This window comes from Ambystoma mexicanum, chromosome 3p (assembly GCF_040938575.1).
Source record: "Ambystoma mexicanum isolate Mex_15411 chromosome 3p, UKY_AmexF1_1, whole genome shotgun sequence".
Taxonomy (NCBI): domain Eukaryota; kingdom Metazoa; phylum Chordata; class Amphibia; order Caudata; family Ambystomatidae; genus Ambystoma; species Ambystoma mexicanum.
This window is the reverse complement of record NC_090925.1, coordinates 842,565,134-842,578,208: the sequence shown is the minus strand read 5'-3', so window position 1 is coordinate 842,578,208 and position 13,075 is coordinate 842,565,134. Positions and strand designations below refer to the sequence as shown.

At 49.1% G+C, this 13,075-nt stretch overlaps 1 protein-coding gene across 1 annotated transcript in view; it reads right to left on the bottom strand.

Moving 5' to 3' along the window:
• BCL7C (BAF chromatin remodeling complex subunit BCL7C) overlaps nt 1-13,075 on the bottom strand; it is a 106,082-nt gene that overhangs the window by 81,642 nt on the left and 11,365 nt on the right. The window contains exons 2-3 of the mRNA XM_069651948.1: nt 1,902-1,980; nt 1,044-1,143 (exon numbers count right to left, since the gene is read on the bottom strand). Coding sequence (XP_069508049.1) covers nt 1,044-1,143; nt 1,902-1,980 — 179 coding nt within the window. The remainder of the gene's footprint in view (nt 1-1,043; nt 1,144-1,901; nt 1,981-13,075) is intronic.

Genomic DNA, 13,075 nt, shown 5'->3' with positions numbered 1-13,075 from the left:
ATAAAAGGAGGTAGCTCTAGCCCATCAAAAGCAATGTAGAGCTGCCCATAACAAGAGTGAACTCCGGTCCATCAAAAGCAATGCAGAGCTGACCATATTAGTAGCTAGCTCGAGCCCATCAAAAACAATGCAGAGTTGCCCATACATGCCAATGCTGGCCCATCAAAAGCAAAGCAATTCCACTGAGAAGACTTGGTACGGCTCCATTAAATATAGCACATTTGTACCATCCCTTAATCTGGCTCTTCTCTGTGGGTGGCATGGTGGAGCGAACCAAGGAGGGGCACAAAAGACTACCGCTCTCCCTATCCCCTATTTAGCTCTGACACTGTTGATGATCATGTCTATTCAGACTGCTGTCTATGGACCTCCCAGAAAACCTAAAGTGCTTAGATTAGAAGACGACAATGGCAGTTAGGCGCTATATTAATATCATATAACATAATCTCACATAAATGAGGTCTATCTGACTAGGTGGTCTGTTACTTCCATACATTAATTAACTTAGGACTCCCTCTCATTCTCAGCAACATCAGTGTAATCCAGACAGCATGTATTGTTTTCATGAAGGAGTAATAAAGCAGGGTAAAGGGAGGTACAGGGGCATCCCATGAACATGGGGAGGATGAGCCTGGTGGTCCCCCCCCCCCCACTACCTCCTCCAGGAACCCTGCAGCACTTGCCCGAGGGCTGTAGCAGGCCAGCTTTCCTGGTCCACGGAATCCTCCTCGGTTCTTGGGGTGAGGTCGGGACTCCTGCTCTGGTGGCATTTTAACATTGCTCTGTTGTGGCACTGAACCACCTTCACTTCTCCCTTTGCCCAACAAGTCACACCACAATGTCAAGGGCACTAGCAATTCCCAGACAGAAAGGACTGCAATAACTGGGCCCAGGAAGAACACTGGTGCCTAGGGATTCTTTCCCCTCAGGTAAAGACCATGCAGAACACTTCCTCCCAAATTTAAAATAGCCCATCAAACGAGTTTCAAACATTGCCACCTTGTGACTACTTCAGAGCGGTTTGTGATACAGAAAATGTGTACCGTTCAGGTCCAGCATAAGGAGCGCACGGTTGCTGCGGGCGGCGCGCCTCTCCCGGGCCCTCTGCTGCCGCTCCGGAGTCTGCTCCAGCCTCTGCTTCTCCTGTCAGGGGAGTGGTAAGACACCAAGAAAAGGAGTGAGTTCCAGAGGTACAAACACCAAGACCTTCCAGGTAGAACATTTTGCAGAGTACACAGAAAGTAAAGAGTGGCGTGGTGGGGAGACCGCTCTGCCACTCCGCACCATAGTATCGATTCCCCCTGCTCCCCTGACTCAGTGTGTGATCATGGGCATGTCTGCTGCCCTTCAGTTTTCTCAGCAGAAGGCAAACTGCTGGAGTCATTCCCCCCTATATTGGATTGCAGACTGTAAAGCCGTTACCAGTTACTTTTGGAAATCTAGCACCGATCATAGAATACCATAGATGACATAATGTACATATGTATTACATTATTCCAGGGCTCAAAATTAGCCGGATAAACCGGAGCAAAAAGCAGCTCCCACGGGGCAACAAGGAGCACGTGCACAGTGTTCTGCAAATCTACCTTCCACAGAAGATGCATGCTTTAGGTATTGTATAGATGCGTCCTAAGGTTCATAGTTTCGTCCTAAAAGCATGCTTTACGTATCGTATAAATGTCTCCTACGGTTTATATATTGTCCCAAAGGCACAGACTTAAAATCAAATAGGTGTGTTTGTTGAGCAAATTACATCTCAATGCATGAAGAACAACTGTCATTATAGTGCTTAGAAGGAATCCAGAATAAAGCGATGCACAAAAACCTGATAGTAGTACTATATTTAAATATGTGGCGGGCAGAAGAAAACTACTCACGGTGGCACCGCCAGGCTCACTTACCTCATCTCGGGGGTCTATGATCGGCACCCACTTGTAGATCCGCAGAGAGGTGTCGCCCACTGTCACCCAGCGTTTCTCCCTGCAGATAAGAAAGAGGGACAGGGCAGGTAACTTCTAGTCAGTCCTGGCCTGCAGTCTCAGAGGCTAATCTGGAACTCTCCCTCCCCAGTGCTCCACCACTTCAGTTCTCCACTCCTACACGCTACACCTATGTGTGTGTGCGCTACACACACACAAACACCTATGCTGATGCACATCGAGAGCCGCCCCGAGGCATGAGCAGTACGTGCAGTGGCACAGGGCCCCGCTGTCAGAACCTGTCAGAGGGGACCCGCAGGGCACTGGTTCCATGTGTTAATATCCCCGCAAAAATATTGTGATACAAAAATATCGCCATATTTTTGCGGCGATATTGAGCCATGGACCCTGCAGGGGACACCCCCGCAACCCCTGCGTTATTTTTAAATGTGCGGGGGACACCCCCGCAACCCCTACTCCCACAAATTATCCCCCCAAAAATATCGCCTATGGCTAGACAAACGACCATATGTGCGGCGATACTTTTGGTGGGGATAATATTTAGGGATACCAGGGCACTAGTGTCTGCCTCAACTGCTGTGCAGCATCCATGTAGGAAGCTTGCATGAGGCCACAGTATCGCCTCCCAACTCTCAGGTTACTCTCTAGAGAGAGACACCCGTTCCCAGCGGCCCATCCCATGTTGCAGGCCCTTTAATGCTTATCACTTTCTTTCTTCAAGCAGCGCATTAAAGTGGGGGAGATTTACAAATGATGGCCCATTTAAGAGACAATTGTTTTGGAGATGTTCATAACGTTTCTGTGTTAAGAAATGCAAATAGGCAGCCTATTTGCATTCTGAAAGCCATGGTGCAAAAGAAAACCAACCATAAAAAACATCAAAAGAAAATAAAACAAACATATTTTGGGGAACAGAGAATCAGGTGGCGGGGGCACTACTCCCACGTAGGGCACACTCGAGGCCGATCCCTGCCGCCCCTTCATGCGAAAAGCTTGTGACGTTGGATGGACCCAGCTTGTGAGCTGTGTCCGGTTTATCTTCATATCTTTTATACTTGACTTCCATACTGCATCCTTCCAGTTTTTTCACCCATGCAAGCTGGAGAGGTATATGCCTTTCATCCACTGTTGTTCGCTTTTCCACGCTTTGAGGCATGTGTATACCTTCTTACCGCTCCGGTGACCCACTTGTGATATTGCCCCCTGAGGGGCGTTATTCATTTTTTATCCTCAGAGATGGATTCTGGAGCTTAGGCTTGCCATTCACTTGTCTTTAGTGTTTGGGCATTGTTCTTCCCTTGTACCCTTTGTGGTGCGGCGTGTTAGCCTGTTCCACTGTGTTTAGGCATCCTTTTTGCTCACTGATCCACTTGTGATATGGCCCCCAGTGAGGCGCTATTCCTTTTCATCCTCAGAGGTGGGTTCTTGAGCTTCCACTTGCATCCAACCTGATCTGGTTTTGGGCATTTGCCCTTCCATGTCCTCAGGGTGAGAGAGGGGGCATCCTGCCTTTACCCCCGCTGCCAATTGCCCTTCTTTCACAATTGAAAGGCATGTTTCGGCGTTCCCTTTGCTCATGATCAACTTGTGTATGAGCCCCTTGTGAGGAGTTATTGATTTGTTTCTCCTCAGATGTGGGTTCTTTGAGCTTGGGGTTTAATATCTGGATTCCCGTGAACGCGTTTAGCTCCATTTTGACAATTTGAATTTGGTCGTTATTATTTGTGTATCTTTAGTAGGTGTTTTTGACTTTTGGATACTTTTTTAAATTGTTGCCTGCTCTATCTGCAAGAACTTTATATGCTATGGTGTTTCTACCTGGCCGCTTTTTATGGGGTTGTTTCTGAATTTTAGAGGGTTGGAGGGAGGTTTTATTCATCGGTTGCTGGTTCCCAGAGTCCAGCGCTGGAGTCTGGGGAGGGGGGAGGAAAGGAATGAGCCCCTCTTTGAACATCAAAGGCCCCTTGTCTCCACATCCGTCCTGATGGGGGGGCCTTTGATGTGAGGTGTCGGGGGCAGGGACTACCTGAAGTCACCTGCCCCCGCCACCTCTCTTCCGTAGCGGGCGCTCAGCTGTCTGGGTCCCCATTGTAGTGGGGACCTGTATGCCCGCCCTTACACCGACATGCTAATAGGGCAAGCACCTCAAAGGTGCTGCCCCGGCCGGACCCTCAACAACCGCACCTCCCAGCTAACACCCCTGGGCCTTCCATACCGGAGGGCCCATGTTTATAAGCCTGGAAGTGTTTTTAGTGTGGGGTGGAGGCATGCAGGTGACAAGTGACAGGGATGACAGGTATGAAAGTAATGACAGTAATGACAATGTCTGAAAGGAGGAGGCCAAACAAGATGTGAGGTGGAAAAACTTTGGCCACAAGCTTTATTGTAACACAAGCCATGGTGCAAAAGAAAACCAAACATAAAAACATAAGAAAATAAACAGGTGAGTGGGGCCCCTACTCCCACGTAGGGCCAACTCGAGGCTGATCCCTGCCGCCACCCTGAGGCGGTGCTGCTCAGCGGCCCCTCGGGTCCCCCCAAAATTTGTGAACAAACTAAGAACAGCCCCTTGCTGCCAGGGTCCAGAAGATATCTCTGGTAAAGATGTCCATGCCTTCAATGGATAGGTGGACCCTGTCGCTGCAAAACAGAGCCTTGTTGTGCACAGTGATCCTGTGCCTAATAAAATGCAAACCTAAGAATAAGCAAAAATTGGCCAATGCTTTGTTTAATTTGCGCCTGGAAATATCCATGGCCTTGTTGGACTCTGCCCCTTGCCAGTGTTGGCGTGGGATTATTTCGGACATCATGACTTCTGTTTCTCTCAACATGTGTGCGATGGATCTGAGGAAGGGGCAGAATTCGGTCAGGGGTGGCTTCCTGCCCATGAGTGGCAAATCATTGCCACCGAGGTGGATGATCATGAAATCCGGGGGGGGGGTGGGGGAGCTGACCCCCAGCATGTCGGCCAGTTTGTCGTGGAGGTCCCCCCAGCGCATGCCGGGTTTGCCCCACCAATAAGTGATAGTATCTTGGAAATGCATGCCCTCCTGGGTTTCCTCGAGCCATCTGCTGGCTCTGGTGATGAATGAGTGACCCACAATCCAGGCAGGTTTTAGAGGAGGGTTCCCTGTGTGTAAAAGAGGGGGCGAAGGGGGATATGTCCCCCTATCCAAGCGGATGTACCTGCACCTATCCTAATGAGTGGGACCCAAATTCTGTTGGGTCCCATCCTATTGCTATTATGGTCTTTTTGAGCACAGATCTCAATTGAAATCTGCTGAGGGTGGACCCATGTGTGTGTGTAAAAAGTTGGCCGCCCAGGCTGGGGCGTTTGCTAAGAAAAGCCCTGGTGTTGCAGATGGGGCAGTACTCTGTCTCTTCTATACAGTATAAATTGATAATTCTCCCTTCGCCCATTTGGTCAGTTTAACTGCCATTGACTCTTTGCCCAGGTTGATGTCAGCTACATTCAGCCCTTCCTCAGAACCTGTGTTTTCGGATGCAATTTCGCGAATCCTGAAAGCCCCAAAGTAAATGAGCGTAAAGGCTGCCTTAAATAAGGTAGTTTCGTATTAATTATTGCATACTTTATGCAGGGTGTCTAAAAGGGTTTTTAATTTGGCAAAATTAAGAGGGCGTCTTGTGTCTCTTTTTACCCTTTCCAGTTTAAGCGCATACCTTGTCAATGCGCTGTGTGTGTGGGATCAGTGGCCCCCGCCAGTCTAGTGTAGAAGGATACTGCTGCCAAATGGGAGGATGCCCATGCCTTCTTTTTGTTCTGTTTGAAGGCCCATTCCATGAAGTCATTGACATGGCTCTCCTGGAGGTCTCTGATGTTGGTGACTTTGTAATGTTGCCAAAGTCTGTCAGGCACTTACTGTACATTTTAGCTGTTTTTTGGGCCAGTGCCTTCTTGGCCAGGTCCCCTAAGATCCCCCTGGGCTCACCTGTTGATGTGTGGTGCCGGGATTTGGTCCCCGCCGTACTTTTGCCTTGGGGGTGGGTGTGAGCAGGGGTATTCCTCAGGTAACGCCTTGTTTAGGAGGATGGTGTGGTCTGCCTTGTTTTATTCCAAGATGGCCCACACCTCCTCTGGTACAGCTGTCATCTTTGCTTCTGCCTGGGGATTTAGCGTCCTGAAAGTGTGGAACTGAAAACGGGACAGTGCGTCAGCGGCCTTGTTTTCCTTGCCTGCAATGTGCCATCCAATTATTACAATGTTGTATTTCAGACTAAGTTTCGTAATTTCTCTTAACAATTTCAATACCAAAGAGCAAGATGCAGCACTTTTGTTTAGCACGTGTACCACAGCCATATTGTCTGACCATGTGACCAACTCTGTATTAATCTGAATGTCCCCCCATGTGTAAAGTGCCACACATATGGTAAATATCTCTAGTGAGGTAATGTTTCTGGTCCACCCCCAATCATGCCAACCGTGAGGCCAGTGGCCAGCACACCACTTGTTTACAAAACATATTCCTAAGCCTTTGCTTCCTGCCGTGTCAGTGAACAGGGCCCTTTTTCCTGCATCATTTATGGGCTTGCGCCATATCACTTTCCCATTAAAGTTGCTAAGGAATGACTCCCATATAGCTAAGCATTGTGCTATCTCTTTGCCCAATCTGATGCGGTGGTGTTGCTTGGTTACCCCCCTCATTCTTAGCTCTAGGCTCCTGTGGAAAACCCGGCCTTGTCGCACGATTCTAGTTGTAAAATTGAACTTCCCAGCTAGAGACTGCTTTTCTTTCAGGGTTGCCTTGTTTTTTCCTGTCATTTTCTCTATTGCCCTTAGCAAGTCCTCCATTTTATCTTTGGGTATGTGGCATTCTCCCTTGGAAGAATCAATCTCAATCCCAAGGAAAGAAAGGGTGTTGGTAGGCTGCACCGTCTTCTCTGCTGCCAATGGGACCCCTAATGCCTGCACGATTTCGCAAAATCTTTGGATAGAGGAGCTGCACAATGGGAACCCTTCTGGGCCAGTAAAGAAAAAATCATCCAAATAAAGCACTGTTCTTGCCCTGGGCATGGCTTTTTGCAGTATCCATTGTAAAAAATGAACTGAATTGTTCGAAATATGCTCAAGCAATGGCGCAGCCCATGGGGAGGCCTTTATCAAAATAGAATTTATTCTCAAAGTGGAAGCAACGCCACTGGTATGCACTCTCATGGACAGGCAACAACCTAAATGCTTGATGTCTGTTTTTGCCATGAGTGCGTGCCTCCCTGACACTCACTAAATCCACAGCATCTTGTAAGCTGCTGTAGGAAACAGCTGCCTCTGTGGCCGGGATGCCATCGTTAAAAGAGCTCCCTGGCGGGTAAGACAGGTTGTGGGTGGATCATCCTGAACTCCCCCTTTTCTTTCTTGGGCACTAACCTCAGAGGGGAGGATACAAATTCAGCGAATGGCGTGGAGGTGCGGGGGGTGTCAAAAGGTCCCTCTATGCTGCCCAGTACTATTTTCCCCTTCATTGAGGCTAGTGAAGAGGCAGATTTCAGGTTGTTAGAAATGTGGTGGGATCCATGTCTGTGGAGTGGGATTTGAAATCCTTCTCTAAAGCCCAGTTCCAAAAAGTTCCTTGCTGCTAAGTCAGGGTAGTCTTGCAACATTAGCAAGAGTTTGTCTACCTTCAGTGGTGAGGTCCCTATTTTAAAATTAGTGGCTGTTTTTGGCTTCAGTGATTTTGGGGCTCGGCCTGGCAGCAGTGGGCTTGGTGCATTTACCAATGTTGTGTCCTCTTCCACAAGTACTGCATTGGTGTTTGTACCGGCACTCGTCTCCCCATTTGCATAACCCTTTATCAAAATACCAACAGTTTGATGTAGTGTTCCCTCTAGCCCCACCCATGTTCCCTCTAGCCCCACCCGCGTTACGGGTATTTTGTTGACCCTTGGTTTGCTGGCCAGTCTTCTGCCCCCGCCTGGGGCAGGCCTCCAAAAGGGGCGTTTTGATTTATTGGTAGGAGAACTCTCTGGTACCTGCGCTGGTTGCGCTGCCTGTTGTTCCCCCTCCTATTACTCTGATACTCGTGCCCTTTATTATTTTGTGTATTGCGAGCCGAGTTTTCTTTTAAAACATGAAACATATACAGTTTGGGATCTTCTTCCTCCCACCCCAGGTCAGGGAACCTCTGCAATTCTTTCTTGAATTCCCTGTCATAATTCAACCAGGATTCTCCTCCAAATGTATTGTGGATTTCCAAGATCCTGTGATGGTATGCAATCAACGCTGTGCCTTCTTCAGGAAATTTTTCTAAAATAATTGTGGACCGGATTTGAAATGATGCTTCCCAATTCTGTATATTCCTTTCCAATCTTGGCTTCTTTGCTCTCTCTTTCTCTTCCTCTCTCGTGTTTTTTATAGCAATGTTAAAGCCTATTTCCTCATATTCTATCAGGGAGAACATTTCTATAAATCGCTTTCGCCACATCCTTTTCTTAATCTTGCACTCGATATGCCATGCAATAGTCTTTTTGACACTCCTATTCACATTTTTGACAGCTGTGCGCCTCCTGCATTTGGTCATCTGCGGGCCTGGTGATTCAATAATGTTGCTGGGGCCGACCCAAGCCTTGAGGTGGCCTTGCTCGTCCTTGCTCCCTGAATCCGACTCTGTGTCAGAGCTGTCACTCTCGCTGCTGGAGCTGCTAGAGTCCCCCCTGTGTCTTTTCTTCTTTTTCCCAGCGCCCCCATCTCTGTGCCATTTTAAAAATTGTTCTAACATTGGCCCCAAATCATTTTTCACAGTACCGGATTTGGCTTTTCTTTTGCTGCTGGGGTGGACACCTGCTGAGGCTGGCATGCTGCAGACGTCAAAGTGCCGTTTCTTCTTAGCCGGCTGCTCATGTCCCACTGGTTAATCTTCGTTGTCGTCTTCTTCTGATGCTTCGTCTGCTTCTGCATCCATGCTGGCCGCTGCTAGTTCTGCCATCTTTTTCTGGACCATATCCATGCCGTGCACAGCTTTAGCTTTGCTGGCCCATTGCAAAAGTAGCTTCTCCTCGTTTCTTGGTTGTAGCTGGGGCTGTGTGATTCTTCCTGTGGCCTGCACCCCTTGTGTCCTTCAGCTATTGCTTTGGAGAAAAAAGGGGATGGGGTGGTTGCTGGCAAAAAATGGGGGGGCTTTGTCTGTGTATGGTCTTTTTTCCACATACCCCTTGTGCAGGTTCGCACTAGTCAATTCTTGCTTGCGAGGTACGTTGTCTCGGGTAGTTACTACCACTGGTGCGTAGTCTGAAGGCCCACGTGGCAACGGTGCCGTTTCTCCAGTGCTGCCAGCCACTATCCTTTTGCCCGCGACTGGAGTTGGTGAGCTGCTAGAGGCCTGGATCGTGCTGGCTGGTAACCCTTGGTACGTATTTTGTCAAATTTATTTAAAAACCGTGTTTGAAAACTGGCGGGGGTAGGGGGGCGTTCACTTCGCCCGCTCAGTGTTGCGGTGTCGGGATACAGCATCCTTGGTTTCTGCTGTACCGACGTTGAGATTGAAAAATTGTGCAAAGTTCGCAATACCAATTATTTGTAGATGCTCAATTTTTCTCCCCGTGTTGTTGCTCCACGTCGTCCTGCTTCCAAAGAAGCGCTCCTGTGTTATTTTTCTCTCAGCCCTGAGTGTGCAGCGGGTAACTGTCGCTGACACCGCTGTGTCAGCTCCACAATTCTCGCTGTCCTGTAGAGACGCTGGATGGGCCTCGCCGTTTCAGACTGCGCTCTGCGTCATTCAGCTTCAAACAGAAAGAACCGTGTTGTTTTTAAAAGCTCCGAAACAAGTAATGAGTTACTTTGTAACGCCACAACTGCAGCACCTTCTTTGCCCGCCCTGGTTATAGGCCGAAAATGGCCTGAGGGCAAGGTAGCTCCTCTTCGAATATCAAAGGCCCCTTGTCTCCACGTCCGTCCGGATGGGAGGGGGGCCTTTGATGCGAGGTGTCAGGGGCAGGGACAACCTGATGTCACCTGCCCCTGGCACCTCTCTTCCGTAGCGAGCGCCCAGCGTCTGGGTCCCCATTGTAGTGGGGACCTGGATGCCTGCCCTAACACTGGCATGCTAATGGGACAAGCACCTGAAAGGTGTTGCCCCGGCCGCACCCACAACAACCCCACTTCCCAGCTTACACCCCTGGGCCTTCCATACCAGAGTGCCTATGTTTAGTATGTGCAGAAGCACAGAGCCCCGCTGTCAGAACCAGTCAGAGGGGACCCGCAGGGCACTAGTGTCTGCCTCAACTGCTGTGCAGCATCCATGTAGGAAGCTTGCATGAGGCCACAATGTCGCCTCCCAACCTCCTGTGGCTCTCTAGAGAGAGACACCCGTTCCCAGCGGCCCATCCGATGTCGCAGGCCCTTTAATGCTCATCACTTTCTTTCTTCAAGCAGCGCATTAAAGCAGGCGAGATTTACAAATGATGGCCCACTTAAGAGACCATTGTTATGGAGATGTTCATAACGTTTCTGTGTTAAGAAACGCAAAATGGCATTTACATTCTGAAAGCCCACGCAAAGCACCAGTTAGCTGCCTAAACCTACGCTCTCCTCAAGGTCAGTTACAATATATGAAACAAAACAGTTTTAAATCAGCTACATTATTTTCAGATGTTCATATTTGACGCAAAAAATGGTTCGGTAGAATGTGATATTTTCATCACATTCTATATGAACCCGGCATTTGTCAAACACAAACAGTTAACCTTTCCACAGATTACATGTTGTTATACTTCTTGAAAATATATTTTCAAAACGCAAAAGGCAATGTTTTTGCATTTTGCTGAATTGCATTCTGGTATTTGTAGTCTCCCAGTCAACAGAGGGAATAATTTCACAAGTGTACACTTTTTGCTTGACATATTGCTGTAATGATTTATATATTTGAAGGGGTACCTTACTATAGTATGTGCATTTTTATAAAGCACTGCTGAAAGCCGGACATGGGGCTAAGGAGGGGGGGGATGAGAGGGCAAGCGAGTCCTGAATATTTGCCCAGGATGTCCCAAGAGAGGTTGCAATCCTGGAAACGGGTGCAGTTATTTTTCCCCGATTGTGGGCATGTGCCACTTTTCAAAGCAATAAGTAAAGGAAACATGTAGGTGGACAGCGTAACTTGGAGGAGAGGGGGGGCGGAAATACCTGCAGAAGAATGCAGGGGTGAGGAGGAGGACACTCTTTTTGGTAGATGGCAGTGACAGAGGCAGGGTACGGCTTTCCTGATTGGCGTCGAGGAGCGTAGAGGGCAAAGTACGGCCCCTGTTTCAGCGAGAAGAGAAGAGGACTTCAGGACAGTCCCTCATGCGAGCGGAAGGGGGGAGCCTAGACGGTGCAGTACGGCCCCTAATATGGCGGAGCCCAGGGCAGAGGGTGAAGCACCTCACCCGAGAACAGAAGAGGAGCAGGAAGGGGTTGGTGTGGCCCCTCCGAGAAGACGACAGAGAAGCATCAGGGTGGACACCACGCCCCATCTGAAGAAAGATCTACCACCAACTCGTTAACTGACTCTGATGGAGTTGGAGACGGATGAGCGAAGAGCTTGAGAAGGAAGATATTTAGGAAGAGAGAGTTGAAGGTATTGAGGCCCCACACCTCAGAAGGCCTTGAGGACAAGTTAGAGGGTTTTGTACTTAATCCTCGCAGCCACTGGGAGCCAGTGCAGAGATTTCAGTCCTGGAGAGATACGATCCATGGGCTTGCGGCCAAGGAAATGTCTCGCAGTTCTGTTCTGGATGAGTTGCAGAGGGCGGAGAGTAGAAGCAGGCAGATTTAGAAAGAGGCTGTTACAGTAGTCCAGCCTAGAGAGAACCAGAGCTCTGGTGACAGTGAGCTTCTGGGGGAAGGAGAGGAAAGGAAGAATACCTCTGAGGAGGTACAGCTGGTAGTGTGACTTCTTAGAGATGTCAGAGATGTGAGGAGAGAAGGAGCGTGTGGAGTCGAAGATGACCCGAGGTTTTTAGCCTCACAGGTGGGAGCAGGAAGAGGGACAAGAGAGGCCGACCAGAGAGTGACCAGAAAGGAGGGTGTGGGTGTGCCGATGAGGAGAATCTCGGTCTTACAGGCATTAAGGTAGAGATTGCGATGGTGCGGCTGGCCAGTGAGGATAGGGCGACCGGGTGAGCAGGGTAGGGAATGGTCCGCGGCATGTGACAGGTTCCGAACTAGGTGGGGGCACAAAAGGGGGGTTGGGGTGCATTGGGGGTAGGCAGGAAGGGCAGGGTTGCAACGGCTGGCCCTGGTGAGCAGGGGAAGGAACAGTCTGACATGGGGCTAGGTGGGGGCACAAAAGGGGAGCATCAGTGTTGGGCTGGAAGGACAGGGTTGTGGTGGCGGGGGGGTCTGGTGAGGATGAAAGGGAGGGGTCAAATTTCAGTGGGTATTACAAAGCCGTTGGGCGCACATTTGATGGTAGAAACAAACGAACAAATCTGGGCCGGGGAATTTGTAGATGTGTTCAAGCTTTTACACAGGGAAGTGAGAGCTAAAGAGGGGTTGAAGGAAGAAGAGCAGGAGCTGACGGCAAAGCCATGGGTGCCTGTTACAATTAAAAACTGGATGTCAGCATTTATTATATTTGCTCCCCTAGAGGTGTGTAGCTTTGTTTACATAAATGGATGTTATTAGGATGTGGTAAGGGCGAAGCTGCAGAAGAAGGTGGCTGAGGGAAGAGTGGTTGGACCGCTTGTTGATTTGCCAGGTGATCTAGTGATGTCCCCCTTAGGGGTCATGCCAAAGAAAGTGGCCAGTGAGTTTCGGCTGATTCACTATTTGTCGTGACCAGAGGGCATGTCTGTGAATTATTTCATTGCCCCTGAGGAGTGCAGGGTGTCCTATGCAAGCGTGGATCAGGCGGTGGTGTTGGTGAGGAAAAGGGGTGTGGTACCTTTATGGCCAAGTTTGACATTAAATCAGCTTTTCGGTTACTGCTGGTGCATCCAGAGGATTTGTTGTTGTTGTTGGGGTGCAATTTGAGGATCACATTTACTTGGACAAAGCATTACCGATGAGCTGTGCGGTGTCATGTGCATTGTTTGAACGTTTTAGCTCCTTTCTGCAGTGGGTTTTCACTTACAGTTTGGGGGAATTTTGTACTATATGGACGATTTCTTGTTCATCAGTGGGGCGGGTGAAGAAGAGGAGTGCCACT